The sequence below is a fragment of the Trichogramma pretiosum genome, unplaced genomic scaffold (genome assembly GCF_000599845.2).
Source record: "Trichogramma pretiosum strain Unisexual culture from Peru unplaced genomic scaffold, Tpre_2.0 scaffold1, whole genome shotgun sequence".
Classification (NCBI taxonomy): Eukaryota; Metazoa; Arthropoda; class Insecta; order Hymenoptera; family Trichogrammatidae; genus Trichogramma; species Trichogramma pretiosum.
This window is the reverse complement of record NW_019641703.1, coordinates 6,106,542-6,117,588: the sequence shown is the minus strand read 5'-3', so window position 1 is coordinate 6,117,588 and position 11,047 is coordinate 6,106,542. Positions and strand designations below refer to the sequence as shown.

At 34.5% G+C, this 11,047-nt stretch overlaps 3 protein-coding genes across 7 annotated transcripts; 1 reads left to right on the top strand and 2 right to left on the bottom strand.

The window, feature by feature from the left end:
• Positions 1-1,136: 1,136 nt before the first annotated feature.
• Positions 1,137-7,583, top strand: LOC106653874. 4 transcript variants are annotated; one of them, XM_023462757.1, is made up of 21 exons: positions 1,137-1,580; positions 1,998-2,116; positions 2,186-2,493; positions 2,568-2,688; positions 2,769-2,893; positions 2,967-3,093; positions 3,159-3,386; positions 3,463-3,552; positions 3,619-3,740; positions 3,821-3,924; positions 3,998-4,132; positions 4,230-4,815; positions 4,898-4,990; positions 5,068-5,215; positions 5,532-5,835; positions 5,905-6,264; positions 6,307-6,583; positions 6,661-6,753; positions 6,818-6,939; positions 7,100-7,201; positions 7,348-7,583. In XM_023462757.1, the coding sequence occupies exons 2-21, from the start codon at positions 2,027-2,029 to the stop codon at positions 7,353-7,355; spliced, it is 3,543 nt and encodes a 1,180-aa protein (XP_023318525.1). In that variant the 5' UTR covers positions 1,137-1,580; positions 1,998-2,026; the 3' UTR covers positions 7,356-7,583. The 4 variants fall into 4 exon arrangements, with proteins under 4 accessions (XP_023318525.1, XP_014228978.1, XP_023318526.1 ...); XM_023462756.1 differs by having other exon boundaries at positions 1,273-1,580; positions 5,905-6,248; positions 6,291-6,583; XM_014373492.2 differs by having other exon boundaries at positions 5,905-6,583.
• Positions 7,574-9,291, bottom strand: LOC106653971 (jmjC domain-containing protein 5). 2 transcript variants are annotated; one of them, XM_014373653.2, is made up of 8 exons: positions 9,133-9,291; positions 8,883-9,051; positions 8,653-8,824; positions 8,431-8,595; positions 8,307-8,372; positions 8,155-8,228; positions 7,922-8,077; positions 7,574-7,857 (listed from the first exon to the last, which is right to left on the bottom strand). In XM_014373653.2, the coding sequence occupies exons 1-8, from the start codon at positions 9,264-9,266 to the stop codon at positions 7,600-7,602; spliced, it is 1,194 nt and encodes a 397-aa protein (XP_014229139.1). In that variant the 5' UTR covers positions 9,267-9,291; the 3' UTR covers positions 7,574-7,599. The 2 variants fall into 2 exon arrangements, with proteins under 2 accessions (XP_014229139.1, XP_014229131.1); XM_014373645.2 differs by having other exon boundaries at positions 8,155-8,372.
• Positions 9,290-10,754, bottom strand: LOC106654018 (UDP-N-acetylglucosamine transferase subunit ALG14 homolog). The gene has a single exon (XM_014373710.2). It carries the CDS (start codon positions 9,939-9,941, stop codon positions 9,303-9,305), a length of 639 nt encoding a protein of 212 aa, XP_014229196.1. The 5' UTR covers positions 9,942-10,754; the 3' UTR covers positions 9,290-9,302.
• Positions 10,755-11,047: the final 293 nt, after the last annotated feature.

The window sequence follows — 11,047 nt, the reverse complement described above, 5'->3', positions numbered from 1 at the left end:
GAAACAAGAGTTTCGAGCCGTTTATAAAAAAAAACTACCCCGAAACTCCACACTTGCTGACTAGCTGAATATTGAAAACAGCACAGCAATTTTTTTATTGTCATTAACACAATAAAAATGTTTTAGCATATAATTTTATCTTCAAATTTACTTTTGCCTAACACGCATGAAAATTTCTATTGATTTTCAAGCTAGTTATAAGAGTGCCTAAAAACTTTTCGTTTTTTATTTTAGAAGTGCTCGATCTTAAAATAACAATTGAAATCAATTTCGACAAGATCAACATATACAATAGAACGAGCAGACAATTTACTAAACTATGGTACATTTTAAAAAATTTTACATTTGTTATGCATGTGTATTTTTCAAAAGTATCGGGTATGCATTGAAAGTCGCACGATTTTTTGTACGTCTGCGACACGATAAAACTCACGGATACGTTCTAATGAAAATAATAATAATAATTAGGCGCCTGTAAAAGTTATCTCGTCGCACTTTGTATTATGTGAGCTCGTTTCGCCGCGTAAGCGTGAAAAGTGAATCTCAACGGGTATACTTCATCGGGAGCATCGCTAAAATTTCAACGATGATTGTTCTGTTTCAACGACGATAGGTTTTAATATAACTTACCTCGAGTCATTATGTTACAAATGCAGCTGTATACACGCCAGCTAAATCCTTATCGTCGCTCGGACGCATTCTCGCAACGTCCAGAAACACGAGATCGCGCGCGCTCGTCTCGTTGTCTCTCGTTGACATAACAAAATACCGCCACGAATACTTTATCCACCTTCGCCACGATCGATCGATGTCGAAATAAAATTACAATTTCTTTCACTAATTACAATTCTAATCGAATCAATGATGTCCCTTATATTATGATAAAGTTCAAATTTCAATGTTACACTGCACGATGCGCGTCATATACCGAGCCGCGCCGCCAGTGTGTTGTTGGCAAACAGAGCGAGACAGAGAAAGAAAGAAATTTTAAAAGTCCGCGTGCCCGCGTATCATTTACAACGCATAGCTATCTTTGTTATGAGCAGTTTTCACGCCGGCAAAGACGTCCGTTACACGCAGCAGCGGCACCGCTGCGCGAACTGCGAGCGCAAATTTCTGCTGCGATTTCTGAAAAATTCCTGCCTGAACACGCCGCTGATTGGACGCCCGCGTGTGCTACCCTACACACCGCCTGTAATCGGATACAGTGTTATACATTTGCCGCCCAATATTCGTACGCAGCTCGCGCAAAAGAGGAAATTCAAAGACTGGCTTGCCGTCGACTGTAATACAGCAGCTCTCCTCGCGCGGCGGTGATAATAAACGCACAGGACCGTTGCTGCTGCTGCTGCTGCTGCTGCTTCTGCGTTGCGACTTGCGTTGTGCTCGAGTGTGGTTCAGTCCTGACTGGTGCGCGGATCGTCATTGTCTCGCTCTCGATTCTATCCACATTATTGGACGTGATTTGACCGTGTGAATTTGTGCAATCATCGACGGATTTTTTTTTGGTGACGCTCGGTTGACGAATATCGGCAACATTTCTCGTATAAGATCGAGGGGATCGGTGCATTCAGCACTACGTAAGTGATCTACTATTTTATTAAAAAAATACTCGGTGTCTTTGATATCAACTTTTCGGTCGAACGAGCTCGAGCGGTTGTTAGTCGTTTGTCGCAATCTTCTCACGTTCTCTTCATTCGGCATCGAATTTTCGACTGTTTTTGAAGTTTTCATTGTTTTTTCGGGGCTCAAGCATAGTTATTTGTATTCGCTATCTTCGAATCTGATCATTTTTGTCTTGAAATCGCCGTTGTAACCGACGACCGACTGCAGCCCGCGCCGGTGTAACGCACAAAGGTCACACGAATTAGCTTTCGCGTTTGTTGATAGCGAGCGACCACACAGTGTACTTTAGCTTGTACGATTCATATAGACTGAATGTTTTGACCTATGCATAATATTAAATTACGCTGATATCAACTACTCATTTAACGTAGGTGTAAATCGATCGGGTACAGATTCCAAGATGGTTCATTCATCTTATTCGCCGTATATTTCTTGCGGCGACGATTATCTGAGTCAGTTCAGCGGGCATGGAAGCTATGGCGATAATACCGTGAGTGTGACATCGAACTTGATACAAAATTTGAATGGTTGTAATCACATTGGTTCTGAATTTCAATAGGAATTGACATCGGTGCTAAAAGTAGCTGCGAGTGAATACATGAGATGCTTGGACGGTACAGAGACAAAATGGACTGTTCCATATACGTATTATAAAAAAGCTAAGGGATTAGCTAACATTTTAAATGTTGATCGAACAACAGATAACTTGATCAATTATCTCCTTGGCTTCTGTCTCAATCAATTTGCAGTGACGCTGGATGACTTTACTGAAGCAGTACAGACTCTCGAATCTATAGATATAGATTTTGTTCAAAAATTTCCAGCCGTGTATGCGGTCCTAGCTGAACTACATTGCAAACTGTGCAGGTAACATATTACTGCAAGTAATAATATTAAATAATAATAGTTTACGATCACTCACACTCATATATCATTTTCAGACATGATTATGCTCTTTACTACTTGAATGAGGGACTAAGCTTCCTTAAGAAATTAGATGAATTAAATATTTTTTATTTACCTGAAACAAAAATAGTTCTGAAAGATAATGGTCGCGATAATGTAAGTTTTATAATTATCAACAAGTATTTAAATGTAAAGCAAATATTACACTGATGATGTTGAAATTGTATACTTTGCAGAAAATTTGGGACTACATAAAAGAAAAATGTTCAAATTTTCAAATGCCAGATTATGTGTGTGTTCATTCAAAATGTAATAACATAACTAAGCCATATACCACACCAAGTAAACAAATCTACTTCAAGTAAGTAACATTATCCTGCAAATTAAATTTACATAATTTATTTGAAATAATGATTTGTTCTATTATTTCATAGAGATCCAGCATTTAGCGACATAATACAAGTACAATGCTCTCATGATCCACCATGTTCTCTCTATTTTCATAAACCTTGTTGGTTTTTAGAAAAGGAAAAGCATTGCTTGTATCATCAAACAGATGAGGTAAATTTATTAAAGGCAAATTAGATGATTAATTTATGTATACTAAATAATTCTTCACTGTATAGATGATAATAGATAATCACAATGTGCCTTGCCTGAATATAAATTGTCAAAGTGATCCAAAACCATCAGTGATCAACTCTATAGGCGTTATGAATGCAAAAGGAGATATAGTATTTGAATTAAAATATCCACGTTCAAACACATCAAAAAAAATTGCAGAAAAGCTTTCCAAGAATCATGAAGCAAAGGATCACTCTGTTCTTGATGTATCGAAAGGGGCCATTAAAAAAGTAATGAAAATCTTTTTTTTCTTAATTCCATCTTAATATAAAATAATTCATAATTTATAAATAAAATTACTTGAAGGACTTCACGGGATTAAACACTCTAAAAAACTCTGCAGGTCGAAAAAGTGACGATTTGTTTAAACAGGAAGTTGAAAAATTTGGGGTTCAAGTATGTTACATCATCTTTTGTTTATCGTTATTGAATAGCACAATTTTCATCCAAGATTTTTTTTAGGATTATAATCCATTTAGAATCAACAACCGACATTCTGACAGAATGAATAGAGTAGTTGTGGTGAAAGAAGGAGTAGAGCCAAAGCTCAAAGTTACGAATCGCGAAACCGAATTCTTATTTTCGTAAGTTTATAAAAATAATTTTCTTGTTTTTTTAAAATGATATATTACTAATTAATGCACTTTTTTATCATTAATTGTAGTTTTTTCCATGAAATGATATCGAAGAATGTTGGAACTACTTGGGTAGAAGTATATGATGAGTATATGAAAATACAAGATAATTTTTTAAAAAAACCAACAGAAGGTATATATAATAATGTTTAAAACAAAAATGTTTTTGACCAAAAATTTTTATAAATACTCCTGTTAATTAATAGATATAAGAGATTTTTTACTATCAACTGAGGCATTTGAAGAGACTCCTTTGGATATAACTTCAAGTGATGCAACAGTGAATGAGACAATTGAGAGCATAATGAGTACGCTTGCAGCACACAATGAGCGTCATAAAGGTTTACAATAATATATAATAAATATTCTTAATTCTACTTATTCATACAAAATTAATAATTAATATAATTTGTTTTAAATTTCTGTTGTTTTCTGCAGAAAGAAGTTCAGCCAATGCTTATTACGATTTATTAGATGATGAAAACCATATTGTTCAATCTAATCAAACATCGATCAAATCACCAAAGGATAAAACAAAAAATTCGTGTGTCGAAACTTTTAATTTTCCTGATTCTGATGAGTTTAAAGCCAGTGATAAAGATTACTTGGAAAAAATAATAAATCATTCCAAAAGTATGGAAGTGGAACTGCAGGAGCAAATTGAAACAAATGCACATTTGGGTCAGATGGTACGTCAACAAGCTGCGCAAATTGAGCACTTTGAAACAGAGCGGCAAGATTTGTGGGATAAGATAGAAAGTCTTTCTAAAGTCATATCTGCATCAACAAATTTGAAAAAAAAATATGATCAAATCAACCAGGAAAACTTGCGACTCAAGCAAGAACTTCTTCAAATGACATTGGAAGTCAAAAAATCAAAATTAAATGATTTATGTCAGGATCAATATCCTAGTAAAATTGATGAAAACAAAAGAAAAGAAATTCTCGCTAATTTTCAAGAAGAATTGAAAATTATTCGAGATTCTTTAAATAATGAATGGAACCAAAAATATTCTGCTTTAGAGCAAGTATCATACTACTTATTTTAATTACAAAAATGAGAAAATAACATTTTTTAATCTTGAAATTTACACTTTATCTTTCAGAAACTCTCATAAGACATTGAAGGAAACACATAAAAGTCTCGTTTCTAAATACATTGACAGCAGATTTGCAGAAAGGAAAAATTTGGTTTATGGGTAAATACATTTTATTTTTGAATATATCTATTAATAAGTTTTGAACATATTTTTTACATTTTTTATTTTACTTTTAGTATAATTCAACAAAGCTACGATGCAACAGCTATTATTAGTAAAATAAACAATTGGATGAAGCAGAAAATGCGAATCACTAACTTCATCAGCATATCAATGTGGAACAAAAGAATTGAACTATTAAATGACACTCTTAACAACGACAAGGTAAGAATTTTTATTTTTTCAGCAATCCTGTGAATTGCTTGAGATTTAATAAAGTTTTTATTATTTTGCTGATAAATACATTTTCCTAAACTTTTTATTTAACTAATATTGAATTAGTTTCAAGATCTTATAGCTTTTTGTTCCCATTAATAGAGAATTTTTATAATTTTTTGGCAAATATTTTATAATTTCTTCGTCTCAGAAAGACTTTATCAATCTATGTAACATGAAAAATTTAATTTTTAAAATATTTTTTCCTCGCTTAATCATTAATGTCCTTGAACAAATATTTTATTTGTCATTTGTAACATTACAGAAAAGGTACTCTACTATCAAAACAGAGTTAGCAGCAGCATCCGAAGAAAATGTGAATAATTTTACAGAAATCATATTTCCATTATTACCTGTATCACCTCCAGAGCATATTGCAAATTTTGTACTTGGAGCTCTTGATAGATTTTATTCCCATCAATGTTTAATTGTACAAAATTTAGTATCGGCTTATCAACCGCAAATTCCTTACCCCATACCTTATCAAAATTATTGGTATCGACAACCGTTTATTCGTCCTGCTATGCAATATCCTCAGAGACAACAAGAAATATCTAATTACCAGCAAGGTTTGTTTTTAAAGTTTCTTTGATTGTAGATTTGGTTTTGATTATTTAATCTAATACTGTGCTTTGCAGTTCCAGAGCAATCTCAAACATCTGTTGATATAATTGATGTGACTTATCAGAGACATTCTCCTAAGCCTTTGGCAGAATCAAATTGGAATTCAATTACAAACTATGAAACATTAACAGACAAAGCAACTAACGTCATTGATGATTCTGAAATAAATCATTCTGTTAATATAGCAAATACATCAGTAGTTAATCTATCAGATTCTACGTCACTGAAAGATTCTTTTATAACTGAATCAGTTTCAAATAAATCAGCTTCTGAACAATTGAACACTGAGTCAGCTCATAAATCGGTTGACACTAAATCAATTACTGAAATAGTGAACACTGAATTAGTTAATGAACCTGTGAACACTGAATCAGTCACTAAACTAGTAAACAATGAATCAGTGAACACTGAATCAGGTTCTGATCTAGTGAAAAGTCTTGAGCAATTAAATATTGAATCAGTAAAAGTTCAAACAGAAAGCAAATCAATGAATGAATCAATAAACGAATTAAATGAAAGTCAATTAGTTACGGACGTGATCAATACGCAAATGAGTAAGGATACAGTGACAGAATTAAAAAGCACAAAATCAATGACGTACCTCGGAAAATATGAGCTTAATAATAATTCTATCAAAACGCAAATTGAAACAATCAGAGACGATAGATCAGATACAACTAACAATACATTCAGGTAAATGGAGAAAATGAAATTGAATAGTATACTGAATCTAAACAAAAAGATCTTCAAATTATTTTCTTTTTAATCAGGTCAGCCGTCAGTTCACTGACAACCGTTAAAAGAAAAGTAGGATTGGAAAAACTAATCTTAATAATGAGGAAAAAATACTCAGATATCCCAAAGTAAGTAATAATAACTACTACATTTCCGAAATTAATTGGAGACTAAATAACATGTATTTTGCAGAGTTGATTTGATTGAAGTTATTGCGAAAATTCGTGAAAAAAATAATGATTCATTATCAGGATTATCAATCAATCAGATTTTCAGAGAAGCAGATGATCTGTTGCTTCGAAGACATAGACTACGTATGTTTTTATTTTTGATTCTGGTCATATGCATCATTAATATTTACCATTGTGTTATATGAATGTAAAATTATTTAAAAAGTAAATAATTTGAAAGAATTATTTGTAAGAGATTTGAATACATAAAATGTTCCCTTTAATTGATTATTCAACTATACAGATATGCTGCAATATGATGTGTTGAATAGTGAAGAACGATCGGATGATATCAATTCCAACAATGTGGCAAATATATCAATTCCTTCGGAAATTTCTTTTGCAGGTAAATTAAGTTGAAATGTTCTTATTCATTATGATTTTCAAACAGAAATTTTGATTAAAATAATGGTTAATAAATTGTTAGTACTAATAAAAAATAAAATAAAAATAATACACTTGTTATTGTAATAATAATTCAATTTTTTCCAGTGTCATGAAAAAGATTGGTTTCAAATGTAATGGCTTCGTCTTTTAAGTATAACATTAAGATGATACTCTACTCTTAATCAATAGTTGTTGGTTCAAGATTGTTTTTTTTTACCTGTTTTCTATGTTGAACTATAAAAAAATATTTACATCTAGTATTAATTATAATCTAATATCTAGCATGAGAATTTGTAATACCTAGACTTGAATAAATACTGCATTTTTCAAGTAAAGTTAAATTTATTAAGAATTTTATTATTCCCACCAAAAACTAATTGAAAAACTAGAAGTAAGTCCCACTACATGATGCCACCATTTAGGAGGTATAAATAACATATCTCCAGGTTTTAAGTAGCACATGCTTCCTTTGGAATCTTGGAATCTTGGATAATCTTTATAATTAGGATTGTAAGGATCAACTTTGGCAGTGTTGCACAACATTTTTGTCTCGTATGGATATAAGTTGTCACTATCTCCTGGCCCATATAGAATGATTCTTTTGTAGCCAAATACCTATTTGCAACAAAAAATGATGATTATTTCTTATCTATTTGTAATGGAAAATGTCTATAAATACCTGACAAAGTAAATTATTTTTTGGATCATAATGTAAAGGAGACACTGTTCCAGAAGGACCAAACCAGGCATTTATATCAGGAAATTCTTCACTATCCTCTTTATCTGAAAAACTGCAATAATCTGGTATTGAAAAATCATTTTTCAGCTCTGGAATCTTGAGGAAGAAAAAAATACTGTATAAATATATTTATTTGTAACCTTAAGTACAAAGTGTCAAAAAATTAAAAGTACTTGATTGAAAAGCTGATGTTGAGCTAAATAGCCAATTTCATTATTTCTGTTTGTTATATGAGTTTTTAAAAAATCTGCAAACGTAATGAGACTCTGAGTCCAATCATCATCAGTATAACGAGATCCAATTTCAATGGGCACAGTTCTATTACCAGCTATTCTCTGGAGATATCCAACATCTTTCCATAATGTCAATGCTTTCCAATGTTCTATACAACCTATAAAATTAATCACATGAAATTTCAATGCAAAGAAAAAAAAGGATGAAATCATTACCCTTAAGAATAGCAGGCACTTTAGGTTGAAAAATATTATTGTAGAACAATTCCATTGATGGCTTAAAGTAATGCTGAACTGGTAAAAAGTTATCAAAAATGTCCATGCACAATTCTTCCTCGTTAAATTGAATACTCTCACTCAATTGTTCCTCCCCATCTAGTTCTACAAATTGTGCCAATTAGCTGTATAAACAGTTATCATGTTTGAGAAAGTACTTACTTAAATAATTTTCATTTAGCTTAAATGCTATTTGCGTTAACAAAGAAGGATCTCTTTGCAAGGGTGCGCCAAGGAGAAGTCCTTTATCAATAACTTTAATGATATCTTTGAATTTGTCCTTAATTTTAGTTTTTTCACTCTCCGAATCACATGAGATTTCCAATAAAACTGCCTAATAAATATATTTTTTTTTAATTTTACTCGAATAGAAAAACTTTCAAAACCATTACCTTAATAACGCTACACAGTGAATAACAATATCTATAATTAATCGGTACGTCTTTCCAATAACCAGAATTGAGCATCTCCCAAGTTCGTTCTAAGCAAGCATCACTGACCAATAAATGTTTATCTAGCCACTGCCAATCAGATGTTGATGTTTGCTTATTTTTGCTACTCCTGAAAACATTTTTTTTTCCATTGATATCAAACAATTGTTTTTCTGTAAAACGTGCATCATAAAATTATATAATTGTATACCTATTGGAGTAATAATCTTTTGTGGCTGATATCATCGCTTGCAAATGGTATTTTATTTCATTCGGACAGTATTCTTGTAAATCCTCTGAGAAGAGGTCCCAACGAATCGAACCGTACACAATGCTCTCTGTCATTTTGAACGTACAAAAGTTTAGCCGTCAATCGAGGAACTAAACGAAAATGCTTCTAGGATACCTAGAACCATTGAGTTTTGGCCATTGGACTATCGTGTGATTGGCCAGGTAGTACAAAATTCTGCCCGACAGCGAGAAACGCTCGACTCGGCAGAAGCTCTCGACGAACACGATCTTCGTCTCTCTGAACAGCAAGGCGTTGAAGAACAGAGCCACCAGACAGAGCGGCACACAGGTTCCCGGTCCGTTGCACAGCAACAGGTCGGGCTTCTCGCGGAAAATCAGCGGGAACGCGTGCAGAGTGGCGCGCGCCGTCGTAAAGATCGACGTCAAGTAGGACTGGCCGACCCGTCGACTCCTCGGTATCGCGTGCAGCCTGTAATCCTCGGAGTCACCCTCGAACTCCTCGACCTTCTGACGGCTCACGCGATCCGTCTGGGCCTGCACGTAGACTCTCGGCGCGTAATTGGCCCTGTCCAGATGCCGGAGAACGCGCAGTATCTCGCTGGTGTGGCCGCCCGAGCCCAGAACTATCAGAGTTTTCGCGGGCGCATGACGCGGCGCGACTCTCCTCCCCAAGCCCTTGCCGTGCTCGAAGACGACCAAGTAGGCGGCTCTGATCAGGGCAAAAACGACGACGGGATAGACGAGTACGCAGATCAGAGGAAACACCATGACTCGAGTGTGCTATACAGTACAAAAGTTACCGCCGTGTGCACTACGGGAACATCACATGACACTGGCCATGCCGCATTGTTTATGTCAGTCGATGTATGTAGCAGCAGCAGCAGAAGACGCCCCCCCTGTAAGCATATCGGGTTATCGTTATTATTATGTGGATAAACGAGCTGAAGTGAGTTGCAAAATCTTCGACTCCGCCGGCGTGTGTAAATGGCGGCGCGAAAATTTGCGCTCCGAAAGTTTAAAATTGAATTTTCCGAGTATCGATTTTTTACAAAATTATTTTCATTGAAATTGATTATGGTCGGATAATTGAACCGGAAAATGAACGGTACTCAAATTTTTCCCAACTAATTTTAATGAAACATCGTTATTACAAAATAACCGAAAAGTATCATTTGAAACGCGACGAGTGAAATAAACGACATCAGCAAGTAGCATTCATCTTCGAACAAATCAAACATCGTTAAAATCCTCGTGTCATTGCAGATTCAAAAACAATAAATTCGCTCAATTCGAAGCAGACGTTGATGTATAATATATCGGGGATAATAAAAGTTCCTCGGGCTTCTCTCGGCTTCTGCTTCTCGAAAGTTCGCTGAGTGACGTCATGCCTCCCTGCTCCTCGGGTATCGCGCTGCGAACTTTGTGGGCTCCGGCTCTGTGCGCGCGCTATGTGCGAGGCAGAAGGCAGTATTTCAGAAGTCGCTAACTGAACCACTATTAACAAAAGTCGCTCCAACCTCGCTAGAAACTTCAGGGCGTCGTTGTTTCTCGAGCTTTCCAAATAGTCACCGCCGGCGCTATATATTGTAATATTATCGAAAAAAAAAGTCGAAGAGATCTTTCGGACACTTTTGTACGTTTTTCCGTATAGAAGAGAAAAGGGACAAACTCCGTAATTTCTATCGATCGTGTATCCTTTTTGGAAAATCTACTACAGACATGGATCAGGTAAGTTTTTTTCTCGGCGCTTTGAATGGGAGCACGTTGCGAATGTGTAGTATCATTATTTTTGCAATGGTGGCGGTTTTTTTTTTTTTTTTTTTTTTTTTTTCTNTTTCGAAAACATATCTTTTCATTAGTGAAGAAACACAATT

Excerpts from the sequence above, each read along its gene's own strand:
- LOC106654018 (XM_014373710.2), bottom strand. The coding sequence starts at position 9,941 with ATGGTGTTTCCTCTGATCTGCGTACTCGTCTATCCCGTCGTCGTTTTT.
- LOC106653874 (XM_014373492.2), top strand. The coding sequence starts at position 2,027 with ATGGTTCATTCATCTTATTCGCCGTATATTTCTTGCGGCGACGATTAT. Across the intron at positions 2,894-2,966 it reads AGTAAACAAATCTACTTCAA|AGATCCAGCATTTAGCGACA; the intron begins GTAAGTAACATT and ends ATTATTTCATAG. Across the intron at positions 3,741-3,820 it reads GAAACCGAATTCTTATTTTC|TTTTTTCCATGAAATGATAT; the intron begins GTAAGTTTATAA and ends CATTAATTGTAG.
- LOC106653971 (XM_014373645.2), bottom strand. The coding sequence starts at position 9,266 with ATGACAGAGAGCATTGTGTACGGTTCGATTCGTTGGGACCTCTTCTCA. Across the intron at positions 8,825-8,882 it reads CACTGTGTAGCGTTATTAAG|GCAGTTTTATTGGAAATCTC; the intron begins GTAATGGTTTTG and ends TATATTTATTAG. Across the intron at positions 8,596-8,652 it reads GCTAAATGAAAATTATTTAA|AACTAGATGGGGAGGAACAA; the intron begins GTAAGTACTTTC and ends CACAATTTGTAG.